This window comes from Podarcis muralis, chromosome Z (genome assembly GCF_964188315.1).
Source record: "Podarcis muralis chromosome Z, rPodMur119.hap1.1, whole genome shotgun sequence".
Taxonomy (NCBI): Eukaryota; Metazoa; Chordata; class Lepidosauria; order Squamata; family Lacertidae; genus Podarcis; species Podarcis muralis.
Genome location: NC_135673.1, coordinates 3,523,508 through 3,541,154, shown reverse-complemented (window position 1 = coordinate 3,541,154; position 17,647 = coordinate 3,523,508). Strand labels below are relative to the sequence as shown.

General features: G+C 46.2%; 1 protein-coding gene and 1 long non-coding RNA gene across 7 annotated transcripts in view; both read left to right on the top strand.

Moving 5' to 3' along the window:
* The window catches only part of ODF2 (outer dense fiber of sperm tails 2), a 40,626-nt gene extending 35,641 nt beyond the window's left edge, over nt 1-4,985 (top strand). For all 6 annotated transcript variants that reach the window (XM_077922644.1, XM_028714493.2, XM_028714499.2 and 3 more), the window contains 3 exons: nt 1,771-1,933; nt 3,557-3,682; nt 4,043-4,985. In XM_077922644.1, the coding sequence (XP_077778770.1) occupies nt 1,771-1,933; nt 3,557-3,682; nt 4,043-4,216 (463 nt within the window). In that variant the 3' untranslated portion in view covers nt 4,217-4,985. The remainder of the gene's footprint in view (nt 1-1,770; nt 1,934-3,556; nt 3,683-4,042) is intronic.
* The window catches only part of LOC144326116 (uncharacterized), a 276,840-nt gene that overhangs the window by 72,639 nt on the left and 186,554 nt on the right, over nt 1-17,647 (top strand). The gene's annotated exons all lie outside the window — the stretch shown is intronic.

Genomic DNA, 17,647 nt, shown 5'->3' with positions numbered 1-17,647 from the left:
GTGTTGGGAAGGCAAAAAGTGCAGGCCTCTTGCATTCCAAATGTAGGCTAATATTGTATTGGCTTGAATATAAACCTCACTTTCCCACCAGATTCCGACCGTGAAAAGTTAAAAGTGCAGCTTAAATTTGCAACCTTGCAAAAACTGGCTTTTACGATATTGCTGCTGAAACATACATACGGTAAAATGGAATGGGTGTGAGCGCCTGCGGAATTTTAAGGGAGCGGCTTATATTCGGGTATTGTGTTTTTTCTCCCTCCCCCTTTGAATTTTAAAGGTGTGGCTTATATTCGGGTGCGGCTTATGTTCAGGCCAATACATTATACTTTTTTGGGGGTGGGGGAGACCAGAGGGAGGAGTCAAGGAACTGTAGCAATTTATGTAGCTACAGTGGTACCTCGCAAGACGAATGCCTTGCAAGACGGAAAACTTGCAAGACGAAAGGGTTTTTGGTTTTTTGAGTTGCTTCGCAAGACGATTTTCCCTATGGGCTTGCTTTGCAAGACGAAAACGTCTTGCAAGTTTGTTTCCTTTTTCTTAAAACCGTTAATACAGTTGCGACTTGACTTCGAGGAGCAACTCATAGCACGCGGTGTGGTAGCCTTTTTTGAGGTTTTTGAAGACTTTGGTGATTTTTGAAGCTTTTCCAAAACTTTTCCGACACCGTGCTTCGCAAGACGAAAAAATCGCAAGGCGAAAAAACTCGCGGAACAAATTAATTTCGTCTTGCAAGGCACCACTGTATATGCTTTCCACAACCTGCCTCTTAAGATAGCTGCTGGTTCCTAGGACCAATCTCCTCCTGTGGGCAGCAGCTAATGATCAGTTCTCATGACAGCTCGTTCAGCCAGACCTTTTCAGAAGCACTGGAACTAAAGCAGACACATAGAGCAAAACAAATGCAATGTTCTGTTGCAAGCCGCTGTTGCTTGCTGATGGCTTCACATTAAGGAGGTCTGGAAATCAAATCTCCATCTAAAAAATCATCGTAGCTGGGAAAGATGGGGAAGGAAATACCTTTTCCCACCTAAGGCTTTGGAGAACTGCAGGCGGGCAGTGCCAGCAGCAGATGCTGGGCAGAAATGATGGTCTGACTTGGTGCTTAACACATTCCTTTGCAATATCAGTGTTGTCAATGGGCCTGTGTTTGCTTTTCACTAGAGCTGTGGCTTGGTCAGACATTGTATTCAAACAAGTTGTTGTTGTTTCCAGAAAATTGCTTATTGGCAAAGCGACAATGACTGTGCTGGCCACCTGCAGTTCCTATGAGGGAGGGGTAGCCAACATCATACCCTCCAAATGTTACTGGACTCCAGTTCCCATCAACCTTTGGCCATACTGGATGAGACTCAAGAGTCCACCAGCCCCTGGATGGCATTACATTGGCTATTCAGCGTATACCGTAGATACACACACACACACACACACACACACACACACAGTGGTACCTCCGGTTGCGGACGGGATCTGTTATGGAGCTCCGGTCGGATCCTGAGGTTTCTGCAACTGGAGGGACCGCTTCTGCACATGCGCACATGGCGGTAAAGCGCTTCTGTACATGTGCACGCAGCAAAACCCAGAAAAATACTTCTGGGTTTGCCGTGTACGTATCCCGAAGGATACATAACTGCAGGTGAACGTAAGTAGAGGTACCTTTTTATAAAGTAGCTCCTATCAAAACTTATTTACAGGCACATCTAGTCCATTTAAATGTTGAGCCCTGTTTTGATTGGCATATACCCATGAATCTTCCTTGTGGTTGCAATTCAGGAAGCTTGAAGCAGCAAGCGGTCAGAATATAGAATTTATCCAGGTCATAGCGAAAAGGGAGGAGTCGATCCATCAGGCCCAGCTGCGACTAGAGGAGAAGACCCGGGAATGTGGCGCCTTGGCTCGCCAGCTGGAGATAGCAATTGGCGATGCCAAGAGGCAGGTTGGTACCTCCCACTGGGCAATGAGTGAGGGAGCATTGCCATTGCAGTGGGAGCAGAATTCTCTTCCCTTAAGTGTTTTGTTGTTGAGGACCAGCTTCAGGAGATCAGTGAGAAGATGCTTTAGTACAAGGGGTGGGGAATCTCAACCCTGGATCCCAAATGTGGTCCTTGGGACTCTCTATGCTTCTTCCAGCCCTGCTCTGGGTGTCCTCCTTGCATGGTTTTACTCAGCAGTTCCTTGCAGGAATGTGTCCTTGAACTGTGGCAATGCCTCACTTATCTGGAAGGAGGCAGAGGTGTCTGTGGCTGGAAATGTAGCCCACTGTACAAAAGTCCCCTCCACATGCCTTGGCCATCACACCCATGAGGTGAGGCAGCAAGATCCACGGGGGCAGCAGATTCAGCCTCCAGAGAATGTGTCTCCTGTTGCCACAGCAGCAGGTTCCTGGTGAGCAGGAGGCACTACTAGTCTCCTGTCCCTGGGAGAAAATGGCAGGGCTGCCCTCTGGGGTCTCCTGGGCTCTTCACCGACCCAGCGTGATACAGAACAGGCCTCTCCCCACAGTGGCCTTTGATTCCCACTTCAGCCATCTGGTAAGGTTGGTTTGATGCCCACCTATGCACCAATGTAGATCTTTATTCTCCCCGACCCCCTTCTTAATATAGATCTTTACTCGCCCTTTATTCCCTGGTGGTGGGAGAGGAGCGCCATTTTGTGGTTCGCCTATGTGCCAAATGTCTTGGGCTGGCCCTGCCACAGCTTTCCCCAAGGCTGCCCACCAGGGAATTGGGTTGAAAAGAGCCCTTCCCTATTGCCCTAGTAGGAGGTCATGTATATTTGATACACTTCCATCCCATCCTACTTTTGAGGAGCTCTTGAGAGCAGCCCATGCAAGGAACCTCTTTTCTCCTTATAACAGCTGTGAAAGATGTGCTTAGCTTGAGAGAGAGCACTCAATTAAATTGTGGGTGGATAGGGACCCACACTCAGCTCTCTCCAGTGTAAGCAAAACATTTAGCCATTACATATCCTGCTGGCTCCCAGGATGTTTTCTGTCTCTGTGTTTGTTTGTGATTTGATTTTCTTTCTTTCTTCTTAGTCTTTCATATTAGAAATGTGAGCTTGGTGGGGAAGTATAAATGCAAAGATAATAATGTATTGGGCCACTTGAACTGTCTCTAGATATTTAAAGTAAAATCAATGCTCCCTCCCCGCAATACACACATACACACATTTTACTTCTCCAAGTTCTTTACACCTGTTACTTTACTTTCAAACTCTAGAGAGGTGGGCATGTATTTTGAAGAACATGTTTGTATGTGTGAAGAACGTGTGTTGGCTGTAAAGCAACTCCAGTCTGGGAGGATGAGGACAGAAATTTCCCTCCCGTCTTGTTGCTCTTTCCCCTGCTAACATTGCATATGTAGATTAACCCTGTTTCTAATATAACAGGAAAGTGAGTGCTACATTTTTTTTAATGTTTCCAGGCTTTAGAAGCTTTGGAAAATTGGAATCAAGCCACTCTCATTCCCCAAAGGTTCTAGAGGGATGCTTTTTTTGGTTTTTTTGCTAAAGCCCAAAACATTGGTTTGTCTTGTTTCTATTGCCTTGCCTGCAAAAGCTGGAACAAACAAGGGAACGAGCAGCAGCAAGGGAGAGAACAGCCCAGTCCAAGATGCTAGATTTGGAAACTCAACTGAGCAGGACAAAGACGGAACTGAATCAGCTGCGGCGGAGCAAAGATGATGTGAGTGGCTTTCTGCAGCAGCAGCAGCTCTCTTAACTCTCTTAAGGACTTTTAGGTCCATCCCATCTTGTGTTTTGATAGGGAGGCAAAGAAGTAGATGAGTGTGGGTTGGTTGGTTGGTTGGTTGGTTGGTTGGTTGGTTGGGTTTTTGTTTTGTTTTTTTGGTTTTTTAATAGGATGAAGCACAGGGAACCGATTGGGATCATGGAATATATGCTAAAGGTGTAAGATAAAGGGGTTAGCAGCCTGGTATTTCCACTTGGCATGGTGAACTGCTACTTGCTTGTATGAAGAATCCATAATGGGGTGAGCGTGGCAGTGATTTCCCCTACTTCAACCATTTCCCCCGTCCTCATGCAGGCAGAGTGTCGGTATGAAAGCCGCCTCCATGACCTGAAGGATCGTCTTGAACAATCTGAAAGCACCAACCGAAGCATGCAAAGCTACGTGCAGCTCCTCAAGTCCTCTTACGCCAATGTCTTTGGAGACAGTGCCTTATCAACCTCCCCGATTCGTCCTCGATCTCCACTGTGATCAAACCTTGTTCCTTAACTTCCAGGACCCTTTTGCTACGGGCTCAGCTGGGTGGACCTATTTCAAAGCCATATCTGATTTTGGAACTTAAATAGCTCAGGATCTTCATCATATTGTTGGCGTGGGAGATTCATCCTCCATTTATGTTGGTGAGGTGGTGTCATTAAGGGCTGCATTGTGTATCATAAGCCATGTTAAAGCGGGCCAACAAGGGGCACATTTACCACCCCTTCTTGTCTTTTAGTGCCTTACAGAGGTTGCATGTTTTGAAAGTAACCTGCAGTGTTTTAATCATCCTTTAATTTTATTAATGTTTTATGTATGATTTTCTCACTATGCCATGAGTTTCAAATATCATGTTTGTTGAATGCAGAACAAAATATTTAGATTTTTTTTTATATAATAATAAAAATTGTCATCTGAAAAATTGTGAACCCATGAAAGGTTGTGTCTGCTAGCAGCATGCCTTGGGCCAGACATAGCTGGTGTGAAAACCATTCCTTTTTCTTTTAATTGCATTATTCCAGTTTTTCTAGGGGTGAGTATCAATTTAAAGGTGTGGTTTCAGTAATTGTGTATGTGAAGGAGAAAAGCACCTGCCCTGCTTTTTAAAGGAAGGTGTTTCATACTATCTGTACTCTTGTAAAGGTTCCTGGGATCCATTTTTCCAGAGCTGCATATCTCTGATCACTTGTGATTTTCATGTGTGACTTTTGTGTTGAACAGTAATGTTTTGTTTGTGAAATATCCCATGATTTTTTGTTTTCAAGCTCTGTGTGTCTCTGTTATTTTTAGCTTCCTTACGTGATGAATAACATCACTGTTCCTGCTTCCATGCTGCACATACTGATCCTCACTACATTGGGGCATGAGTGGGGGTCAGCAAAGTTTATCTTGCCTGGGCCAGATCGGTTCCGTGGAGATCCCTCCATGGGCCTGATTGCGCGCGCGCTATTTTCCGCGACTGCGCAGATGCGATTTTTGGCGCCACAGAAGCGAGTCCCTGCGCCGTGCTGTACTGGTTTAGCGCAGCGTGCGAGTGGGCGGCTCGGTTCGGGGGTGGCTTGTGGGCCGATCAAACAACCTCCGTGGGCCGATCAAAAGCCCTTAGGTTGCTGACCCCTGGGCATGAGCTTGCTCGGTTACTCATGAGTGAGTTTCTGTAAAACCACATTGCTTATTCAAATTGAGGAGCCTTGTCCTCTTCAGCATCTGGGGATCCTCCATCCAAGGGTGTGAATTATTTCCAACCTTAGGCAAGAGAGTCAGCCTCCTGGGAGCTGGAGTGGGCTTCAAGTCTTAGTGCCAACTACCCCCTTGAAAAATGACTGTTTCTGTCTTCCTGCCCTCCAGAAATGAAACCAAGCTGACTGGTCAAACTGTCCAGAAATCAAGAGAGGAGGGTAGAGTATTTCATTTTGATGGACAGGTCTATGGTTTATATATATACAGTGGTGCCCCGCAAGACGAATGCCTCGCAAGATGAAAAACCCGCAAGACGAAAGGGTTTTCCGTCGCGGAGGCGCTTCGCAAGACGAAGTTCCCTATGGGCTTGCTTCGCAAGACGAAAACGTCTTGCGAGTCTCGCCATTCCCCCCCCGCTTCCCCCCCTTTTTCAAAGCTGCTAAGCCGTTAATAGCCTTTTAACAGCTTATCCGCTAATACCGCTAAATCGCTAATAGCGCTAATCCGCTTAGCCGCCAATGGGTTTGCTTCGCAAGACGAAAAAACTGCTAGACGAAGAGAATCACGGAACGGATTCTTTTCGTCTTGCGAGGCACCACTGTATAAAACTTTATAATATATGCATATACAATATATACATATAAAAGCCCATATAAAAGGAATCACAAGACAGAGAAGCCAGTAGGAGAACACTTCAATCTTCCAGGACATTCAATACAGGATCTCAAAGCAGCTGTCTTATTACAAAAGAATTTCAGACTTGAGAAGTTGCTGAATTACAACTTCTCACTAAACTGAAAACTATGGGGAGACCTGGTCTGAATAGAGATAGTGGATTCCTGTCTCATTACATATGCTAATCATCTGCATACTATCCTTTGCTTTTTCCTGTAGGACTAATTGCAGTCCTTAACAGTCCTCCACAGGTTTACCATACCCATTGAGTCAATCACCCATCTCCCACCACCCTCCTGAGAAAAACCCCACCCCACCCTCCCACTATATATAAGGGTCTAGTGACTTCCGTTTCAGTGTATCTGAAGAAGTGTGCATGCACACGAAAGCTCAGACCCAGAACAAACTGAGTTGGTGTCTAAGACACCTGGCATCTAAGGTGCTACGGGACAATTTTTTTATTTTTTTATTTATATAAAAGCCCACATACAGATTGTTACAATAAAAATATCACAGCACCAGCCCTTAATAGCCAGTAGCCCTCATAGAGAAGAAAGTTCCAAAGGGCTGTTTGCACCAAACTGCTGATTCTGTAGTTTCACCTTTTCTGTACTTACTGTATTGGCTTAAGTATAAGCCTCACTTTTTCTTCCACATTCCGACCATTAAAAGTTAAAAGTGCAGCTTAAATTTGCGACCTTGCAAAAATTCGGTTTTATGATATCACTGCTGAAACAGACACACAGTGCGGCTTATATTGGGGCCAATACAGTAATCATAGAACACGTAAAAAGAATGAAGGGAAATACTTTCCACAGTGGAAAACAAAGTTCCTATTTGTACCAAACATACCATTCATGAATGTTGCCAAATAAACCCCTATTTAGTGGGAATATTCCATCCATGAGATTCTTTGGTCATATAAATCGCAAACTGCCCCCAAGCAGTTGCAAAGTCAGAGAAGTCCGAATCACACCTAGCAGAATGTATTGTATGAGTCAAGTTTTTTTGAAATGCCAACAAACACAAACAACTATTTTAAGCCATAGATCCATAGAGTAACAAGATGCATCCTTTCACACAAGATGAGCAGCAACCAATAGATATATGATTAATTGTTGAGCAGTATGGTCAGCATTGGCCACATCATGAATGGATATGAGACATAGCTTAGTGTCCAAGTGAATCATTTCCCTAGGGTGCTCCCTCAGTGATTTCAGGGATGGATTGAAAACTGATCATTTTCCATGTGGAACTGTGAAAACTCTTCTTCTGTGGGGAGGAGTGACATATCTCGTAGCTCGCTCTGTGCTGAGAATCCATGTTCTGTTTTTTCCTACCACTGCCTATGATTTGTATTATGCCTATCCCAAAATGCTAAAGTTTCTGCTTGTGGAGTAACCATATAGCAATGACTCAGAAGGGATGACCATGCCTACAAACAGCATCCATCTCTGATAGAGACTGTAAAATCCCTGGGTCTATATGCAGGTTTACAGCAGCAGGTATGCTTGCATATTTTATCTACTTCTGTGAAAAGGAAAACAATTATAGCCATTTTTATTTCACCTTATAGTCACTGAGTGGGTGGAGGGGCATATCTAACGCAGTTTTACATAATGTCTGTGCAAAGCTTACCATTATCTATGGGCCTGGGTGATGTGTTGATATATTGCCTGAAACTGGTTTAAAATTAAAATCTTGAGAGTGATTTCAGAATTCCCAACCAAGTGATGTGTCACGAATCCCTGGCCCTGCTCACAGCCAGCATCGTGCCCTTCAGTTAGGCCACCCCACTCCCTCCCTCCCTTTGCAGCCCAGCCGCTGGCCTTGGGAGTGGTGCTTGCTTGCCCACTAGCCACCCATCGCCTTCGTTTCTTTCCCTGGACGTGTGAGCGCTGGTAGGCTGCCTGCTTCCTCCAAGTGGAACAGTGGCTTCTGGTGGCTGCTGCTTGTATGGCAAGACTACTGTCGGAATGCACCACTGCTGGCTGTTCCAGGAAGCCCGGGTCAGCGCTGACCGCCTGGCCTCACCAGGATTAGGCAGAAGCTGTGTAAAAGGTAAAGGGACCCCTGACCATTAGGTCCAGTTGTGGCCGACTCTGGGGTTGCGGCACTCATCTCGCTTTAGTGGCCGAGGGAGCCGGCATTATATATTGATGTTTTCATTTTCATTTTATTCATTGCTAGATGGACAAACTATATTTAAAACTTAAAATTTACAAGGTAAAGCAACTGGCAAGTTCTACTGTAAACATTTCTATGTTTAGAATAATTTAATTTAATTAGAGTAATTCAGACTATCATGAACTCTCACTGTGGAAGCAGTGAGGTTGCTGTAGAATAACCTTACTCTTATTCCTAGAAAATATGTTGGGGGGGGGGAGTAAACAATACTGTCATCAATGGCCTATGACTCGCCTTAGTCAATAGATCGAACCTATAGATCCCTCGGGACGCAGGTGGCGCTGTGGGTAAAAGCCTCAGCGCCTAGGACTTGCCGATCGAAAGGTCGGCGGTTCGAATCCCCGCGGCAGGGTGCGCTCCCGCTGCTCGGTCCCAGCGCCTGCCAACCTAGCAGTTCGAAAGCACCCCCGGGGGCAAGTAGATAAATAGGGACCGCTTACCAGCGGGAAGGTAAACGGCGTTCCGTGTGCTGCGCTGGCTAGCCAGATGCAGCTTTGTCACGCTGGCCACGTGACCCGGAAGTGTCTCCGGACAGCGCTGGCCCCCGGCCTCTAGAGTGAGATGGGCGCACAACCCTAGAGTCTGTCAAGACTGGCCCGTACGGGCAGGGGTACCTTTACCTTTTTATAGATCCCTCAGTAATGCCATGGATAGCCATAGAGACTCGAAATGCTCATTTATTTCAGTTCACAAAAAAATTGTATCCTCCCTTCGGATATCTCCTCCCTCCCTCCTTCAGCTTGCTTTTTCATTGCCCCTCGGATGGGCGGTTGTTCTTCAGTTGTTGGCAATGGAGGCATCCTGCACAGAATTCCTTTTTGTATCCCTTTTGTATGGTGGAGAGGCTGAAGGTCTTAACTTGTGTTGTTGACAAAAATCTGCCCTTTTCCCCTTATGGGGTACCCAAGAGCCCATATAGAGTCCTTACATGGGTTCCCTATCGGTAGGAGAGAATAACAGAGGCCAACCAGAGAATATTGAGAAGCAAAGCAGCTAGTAAGCCTGATCTTTATTGATCTGTTGCAACAGGGTCCTCACCCACCACAACGCAGGAGGGAGGAGGAACCAAGAACAAGGCCTTATATAGACATTTTAAATTGCCTGCCCTCGAGTCCAAGACCACCCCCAGATACATCATACCTACATCACAGAAAAGGCAGTCTAAAACAGAAATTTGTTGCTGTTTTTCTCCTATCGTCGTTTATCTCCTGCCTGGCAAGTTACTTGATTGGATACTCTGCTTACTTTATTGGATTGCCTGGGGAGCCTGGCCAGTCTTTTGTAATGATAAATACTTAGTTCCTGGGCCAGGTCACAGGCTCACACTCTATTCTTATCTTAAATGTGCCCTTAAGACAGGATTTGTGAGGAAAGAAACAATGGAGAGGTTTCCCACTTTGACCTTGCAGAGAAAACATTTGCTCAGTTTAGGAATCAAAATGGTTTCAGGTCGGTCTTCCTGTGCTGATCTATGTACGTGCTTGGTTGGTATGCTTATGAACATTTAACATATACCTAAGACCTCAAAATTCCTATCACACTTGCATGTTGTCTGGGAACCTGGAGGTATGAGTTGGCAAAGCTGGCAAGGTAGAGGGCACCCTCCCAGGACTGCTGGGCACTGGTCTCCATCAGCTGGGGAGGGAGAGCTGAGAGGTGGGTGGCCATCCATGTGAATGTGAGCCTGATGGTTTTGGCAATGGTTCTGGATAATCCACATGGGTTGGCAGGGTGTCAGTCTCTGCACTGAAAGGGAAAATTTATGGGGTGTGAGGCTACTCAACAGCCCAGCTCCTTGGGCAGAGCCTGCGGGTACTTGCGGTCAGAAAGGAAGGGAATCCCAGCCACAAACCAGAGTAAAACAGCGCTCAGTAGACAAAGATATTTATTGTTGCGCAACAGGTTCCTACTGTTATGTACTGAAGTTCTCACCCTGGGCCAGCAGGGGGATACTGTAGATAGTTATGCAAATAAGGGATCGAAAGTGACGTTCAGTGATTGGATTGTTTTAGAAAGTTGTTACAGTTATGTTGTACTGGAGCTCTATATAAGCAGGCTGACTGAACCCTTCAGTTCAGTTCTGTTCTGACCTGTGAATAAACAAGAGCTGTTTGAAGAATCGCTGTGTCGTCTGATATGTTCACCCACAACTTAACACCTACAGGAGCAAGAACCCTGAGAATGGGGTGACATTGACTTTTAAAACTTCCCACAATATCCCAGAATACAGTTTGTACGGCATCATTGATACGTCATCTTTACATCACTGACATGTCATGAAAGGGGAGGGTTACAGAGGGATTTACAAATTAGCCTAGGCAAAACATGTCCAGGTACAAGATTGACATAGGCAAACATCTCTCAACGCCTCTTAAGTACACACCACCCAAAGGTATGATATAAATCCCTTTGCGCACCCAGGCCCTGGGGGCAAGTTCGGTGGTGGGTTCTGGGTTTCTTTAGTCAGCTAACTGCTCAGCAATTGACACTCTGGGCACTTCCCTGGGGTGGGGGTGGGGGTGTACGTGCCCTCACGCTTGAGAGATTATGGCAGGAGGTGGTGGGGAAGGAAGTCCTTTTTCTTAAGGCCAAAATGACGTTGGAATGAAGAGAATTGGTCAAACTACTTATTTTATATTATTTTCTGAAGGTTTAAGGTTTTTCTAAGCTGACAGTCTATGGGCGAGGGGTTTTGACACATTTATTGCAACAAAGTATCAGCTTAGCAATCGAAGCCTAGCTAATGACGTTTTAATAGACTGAATCCATTGTTCTCTCAGTGGGCAGCCGCTCAGTCAAGCGCGCAAAAGGTCGACCTGAGTCACCTTGCAGAGGGGAAAGGCAGCTTGAGTGGGAAGAGATTCTGTCCACTAGAGGCCGCTATCCGCTAAACGCTATTGGCTAGCTGTCAAAATCCGACGCTTTTGATTGGTCTATACGCAGTAGTATGCAAATACAGAGTTCATTCACAAGCCCTTGTTCATATCGATAAGGGGTTTCAAAAACAAAAAGGAAACAGAGTATTTATTAATGAAATATAAGTGTTGCTTGGTGCAACAGTGTATGGAAAGGGTTTTCTTGAGCTCATCGTCTCGCGCCCTAAGTATGGGCGTGGGGGAGCGTTTCTGGGATAGGCGAGACCCACAACGCAACTGTGCCCCCCCCCCGGAAATTCCGTAACGGGTCGAAGTGGGGTGCTGGCCTCAGCAGGGAGTGGGGCTGGGAAGGGGGCACCAGCTTAGGTCGATAGGACCTGGGCATGTTCTTGACATGCCTTTCTTCAAGGATGATTCTATTCCCTCTATTATTATTATTATTATTATTATTATTATTATTATTATTATTATACCCCGCCCATCTGGCTGAGTTCCCCCAGCCACTCTGGGCGGCTTCCAACACACTCAAAAATAATAATAAAACATTAAACATTAATAGTAACTATCAGATCCTACATGAAAAGTCACAATAACTTTAAGATAAACAACTTATACCAAATAAAGCAGTGTGCAATAATGCATTAGAATCCAACAGCAAACACTAAAATTAAACATCGGCAGGTAATAATTAAACAGTTTACACTTATCAATTACAATGAAGAATTACTCACCTATAATCGACAAAAATAGCAGCAAACCACAATACCTAAAATATCACAAATCATACAAAGCAATGTAAAAGGATTAAATTAAGAAACAAGGACACACGACTTATAATTGTAATAATAATAATTACTTTTAAATGGCCACTGGTCCCATCAGCTCCTGGCAAATAGAAGGGGAAGAAACGGAGGCAGTGAGAGAGGCATGGTGTCTCTTGGCTGTTATGACTTCTTCTTCCACTAGTGGCCGCTGTGTCGCTCTTCCTGCTGTTTTTAACTACAGTGGTACCTCGGGTTAAGTACTTAAATCGTTCTGGAGGTCCATTCTTAACCTGAAACTGTTCTTAACCTGAAGCACCACTTTAGCTAATGGGGCCTCCTGCTGCCACTGTGCCACCGGAGCACGATTTCTGTTCTGATCCTGAAGCAAAGTTCTTAACCTGAAGCACTATTTCTGGGTTAGCGGAGTGTGTAACCTAAAGCGTCTGTAACCTGAAGCGTATGTAACCTGAAGCGTATGTAACCCGAGGTACCACTGTATTATGTCTCTTGGCTGTTATGTCTTTTTCTTCCACTAGTGGCTGAGGAATGATGATCTTTGTTGCTGTTGTAATCCCTATCTCACCAAATTATAGAAACAGGTGAGTTTAGCAGGTGTGAGGTTTAGTCGGGGCCTGTGAGTTCACTAGGTGTCCAGATTAACCCGGTCAAATTTGGGGGATGCCAACCAGGGGAAGACCGTATGGTAGGGCTTGTTGTGACTCAAACTTGTCATAATGTCAGTTACTCTTCCCCAATGGATGTTTTTTCTATCCTGGCACCTTCAGTTCTGGCCAACTGCCTTTTGCATCATAACATTCTCTGGCCAGTTTGAATCTTGGAGGTCACCGTGGTGACAGCAGGAAACAGGCTCATATGACGCCAGTTCCAGGGGCTCCTAGGATGGGATGCTAACCTGAATTAACGCTGAGCGCGGGTGTGTTTGAGGACCACAGGGTGGGGGTGGGTGGGAATCACCCTCATGTTTACCATGAAAAGAAGGGGAATAGCAGAGCACCTTGACAGAATCTGTTATGGCAACAGCAGCAGGGCAGGGCTATTCATCCATGGAAGAAACAAGGAGAGGGAGAAGATGGGGGAAAGATTCTTCCCCATGGGATCAACCGGACACTAGGGCATAATCCAATAGCAGGAGGACCTCCCACAAGCCACTGTTGTATCTATACTGTGTACCTCTTCCTCTTCCCTGGAAGGGTCAGGATGGGGAGGCGGTCTCCACCATTCCTGCTCCTGTGGCCACCCCTGACACCTAGAAAAGGTTGAGAAAAGAACTACCAAAATTATCAAGGGTTTGGAGGAACTCTCTTATATGGAAATATTGGGATCTTTTAGGTTAGAAGGAAGGATGCTCTCTGTCAGCCCTGGTAGTTGTATTAATTCTAGAACCAAGTTATTCAATGCCCTCTCTGGTACAGGAGTGGTTGCAAAGGGAAATGAACAGAGGACCTTGGAACTTATCCCCGAGGGTTTAAGAAAAAGCCTGCCTGCCCACCCATGGGAAGAAAGATAGGTGAGACCCAACCTGACCCATCAGCTTTGCCCCTCCTCCAAATTGTCAGACATCCAGCCCTCTGAAGTGAAATCTCCAGCCCCAGCCCATCAGGGGATTAAGTACAAATGGAGAATCTAGGGAAAATTAAAACATTGAGTCAGGGGATGAGAGGCTCCCTCCATTGACAAAGGTGAGTCTGTTGCGGCTCAGTAAACCTCTCAGCTTTGACAGAGAGGGAAGGGTCTTGCCCAGCTAATGATTCTCTGATCCTAGGAGATTCAAACAATTGGTCCATCTATTGCAGTACCGTCTTCTACATTGATTGGCAGCAGGTCTCCAGAGCTTTAGGCAGGGGATGTTCCCAGCCCTGCCTAGTGATGCCCTCTCTTGAACCCATGACCTTCTGCATGTGGGATTTGGAACTTAACAGGTTAAGTTATTCCCATGATGCCTCAACATTCTGACGTCAGCTTTCGAAGCTGGGAGGAGTTTCGTTCTGTTCCTCTCTGTTCTTTGAGGAAGAAGGACGCAGTTTGTCATGGCTGCAAGTAGTCCTGGGTTTTTCTGATAAATGTCGGAATAAAGCACTGTAAATAGACAAACCTGGACTCTGTGTGTTTGTCAGAGAAGCTAAGTGAAGCTACGTGACAGTTTTTCACCGCTGTGTTAACTCTGCTGAGGCGTGACTGGAAGAAGACGGAGCTGAGATCGCGCAGCTGAGGGAAGCGCGCCGGGCGGCAATAAAGAGCTAATTGTGGATCGTAAATCAATTAGCGGGGGTCACGCCAAATCAATAAATCAATTCTACACTGCATGCAAAGCAGGTGCTCTGTCTCTGAATTACAGCCTTTCCCTGGAATACTCTCCCCGGACTGGTTTTCCTGATGCTTCTGCTGCTGCTGCTGCTGCCCTCCTTGGTGCCAGGCAAACATGCTATTGTACTCCTGCTGCAACCTTTAAAAGGCACTGTAAAACGAAAGCATCTTGGCTTGCTCTGCTACTGACTCTTAGCTGCATTTTTTTATTTGTTACGCCTTGCAAATTCAAGCTTAAATGGCTTGCCTTGCATACTGTGCATTAGCTGTTTTGATTGCATTTGTGCTCAAGATACCAGGATACAACCTCGACTCTGTTAATGATGATAAAGTCAGGGCGCTCAGGTGGCAGTGGTGTGGGGGTGAAACCCCCCACCTAATATATACTTTCCACCATTTGGGGCATCCATGCTTTTTTCTCATTTCTTTGCAGCGGAAGCACGGACATGCCCACCCTGACCCCTTGGTCGGCGCCCATCATCTGGGATGGAACAGTCGGGAGACCGGTCTTGGACAACTACTATAAGCAGCAGAAAACCAAGGTGTTATTCCCCCAAGTACTGCTGGGATTATAAAATTGGCATTCCCAATTTTATAAGCGAGGTAAGAAATGTCAAGTTATCCTGGATGCCAAAAGAATATGAAAATAACTTATGACTCCACGGCCCTATTGAAAATCACACCAGCAACTAAACTGATCGCAGAACTGTTTGATCATTTAAGCACAGACTCTTGTTCTTTGTGGGAAGGAGAACAAACGTTACTAACCCTTTACCCCTCACTGACAAAATGTTTCCTGTTGTGTTGCATAGCTGTGCCGGAGATTTTTTAAGAAGCAAGTTCCTTCCGTGTGCACCTAGAAAGAGACATCCTTCCCTCTGTGTCAAAGCTGAGAGGTTTCCTGGAGGTGTTACTTCAGAGGGCTGGGTGTCTGGCAATATGGAGGGTTGGGGGGGGGAAGGTGGCGGATCAGGTAGGGTGGGACCCCTGCCACCAATGCTGGGCAGGGGTCTCCAGTGGGTGGGGAGGGAAAGGTGAGAGAGGGGTGCCCACCCATATGGATGCGAGTCAGATGTTAATGGCTTGGGGTAATCCACATGGGTGAGCAGGGAGAGGGGTGCCAGCCTCTGCCCAAATTGGGCTTATGACTTCGGGAGGGAGGGGGGCTGGGGAGGGGGCATCAGCCAAAAGAAGTTTTGGAGTGTTTTTTAGGCCTTTCCTCCAGGGTTATTTTGTTCCCTCGGATGCCTCAGATGCCCCCTTTCTCTGCTTTTGGTGCTTCCTTTTGGGGCTTTTGTATTTTTTTCTTAGGGGGTTCTCTTTTTGGGGGTTAGGTATGCCTATCCCTTTTATCCCCTATCTTGCTTCCCACAGGTGGGTGGAATTTCTGGATTCCTTTAGGGATAGGTTCCAGGGTCTTCCTCCATCTCAGGCATTCACCCAAGACAGGAAGAAAAGAAATGGAGGTACAATCATTGTTTTCAATGCAACTAGTTTGTCTATAATGGACAAACTCTTGCTGTCTATCACAGCATCCACTTGCATGTATGTTACCGTCTCTAAGTTGTCCAAAGATTTCATCCATTCCCCGGCTATAAATCCTTACCTTCTCAGCTGGCTTCTCTGTCTGCTTCATGGGACAATGAAGCAGATCAGGAGAGCATCTAGATGGCACAATTTCCTACCTGCCATGTTGATAGGAATGCTGACACAAAAACCACAATTATCTAATCTGAGAGCACGCCTCACACTGCTTACTGAACGACGTCTGGTAAGAAGTGGGCAATGGAATAGTGATGATGCAAAGTTGTTTCTTGCTGTCTCTACGGTAACCCTGCAGCATGTGAGGAGGGGGCTAGGAGAATATCAGAATGAGATTATGTCATCATGGAAGGTAGAAGAGCAACCCAGGGATGAGAAAAGGGTGATCAGTTCACCCTTCCTGGTTGACCATTCATCTTCACAAATGCTCCCTACACATTTTAAAACATAGTCACCTGAATTTTCCTTTGGAGTTTGTTACTATCTTCCATGGAGACGATGTTGGAGAAAGAGAACTGCACTCTGGAGATGGCCAGCCGAGAGGAAGTTGTAGGAAGTACTCAAACCGTACGGTTCCTGCCTTTGTAACTGATCCCCATGATATCAAAGTAAGCTCCAGTAGACAAGAGGGGAAGACTCAAGAGCAGCAGGTGCAGACCTTAGAACACTCCAAGCAGGCTTTGGAAGGCACAGCACATCGAATGATTCCTGCCCTCCCCAGAGGAGGAGGAGACGAGTGGTGGTGATAGGTGACACCTACTGAGGGGAACAGAGGCAGCAGTGAGTGTGCAAGGGAGAGGTGGGAACTGCTGTTGCTGCCTCTTGCCCTGGCGCAAAGCTTAAAAGTTAGAATATCCATTAGAGGCAATGCTCAAGGTGAGGTCTGCTTCCCCTCCTGCTCCTCCTTTGCAGATGAAACTTCCTTGAGAAAGGTAGCAGGGGAAGGGGTGGAAGTTAATCCCAGGGTTGGTCTGCAATACAGGGGTACAAGAAGTGCTGGGGGAAAATAATGACTTAAAAAAACCCCCACAACCAATTCTAATAATTGTAGGTGAAATGTGCCATCATAAAATATTCATTTAGTTCAGGGTGGGAAGGGAAGCATATTTCAAAAACTATTAAATGGCAGGATTAATAGAGGACATCTGGCTCCTTTGGGTGTCCCCTGGACAAGCTGAGGGAATTTGGTGCTGTAGGCGGAGAAGCCAAATTAGGGGACGCCAATGAGGTTGAAATCTCCCTGCTGGATTGTGGCATAGAGGATTTGAGCAGAGGCCTTGCTAATCTGGAGAAAGTGGGGGGAAAACCACAGACCTCTACTCTGAGGGATGGGGATGAATTGGGAACTGCCTTAGTTGATGTAAGAAAACAGGTTGTTAAAAAGGCAGCATGAGAAAGGAAAAAGCCTGACCTCAACTCCACAGAGTCTTTACCCTCTGAGGCAAATGCCTGCAGGTCTCCAGGCACAACTGAGTTCACGTCCTGTTCTCCAGCACAAACCTTTTCAACTGGAAGTATCAAATGCCCAGTTTTTTCAGCTGACCCAGATCAAATGACCAGTCTAATGGAATCAATCATGTCCACCCAAAGCCCACTTGGGTAGACCGTAAGCCGTTGGTGGACCCTCTTTTGACTTGTGAAGAGCGGAGGCTGCAGCCAAGGAAGCCCCCCCCCCCCCAATCAAGGGGACCCTCAAGCATAGACAGTAACTACTGTCCTACTGGAAAATAGATGGTGGGTGATGGGAGTCAGACTGCCTTACAGCAGGGGTAGGCAACCTGGGGGCTGGATGCGGCCCAATCGCCTTCTCAGTCTGGCCCGTGGACAGTCCAGGAATCAGTGTGTTTTGACATGAGTAGAATCTGTCCTTTCACTCA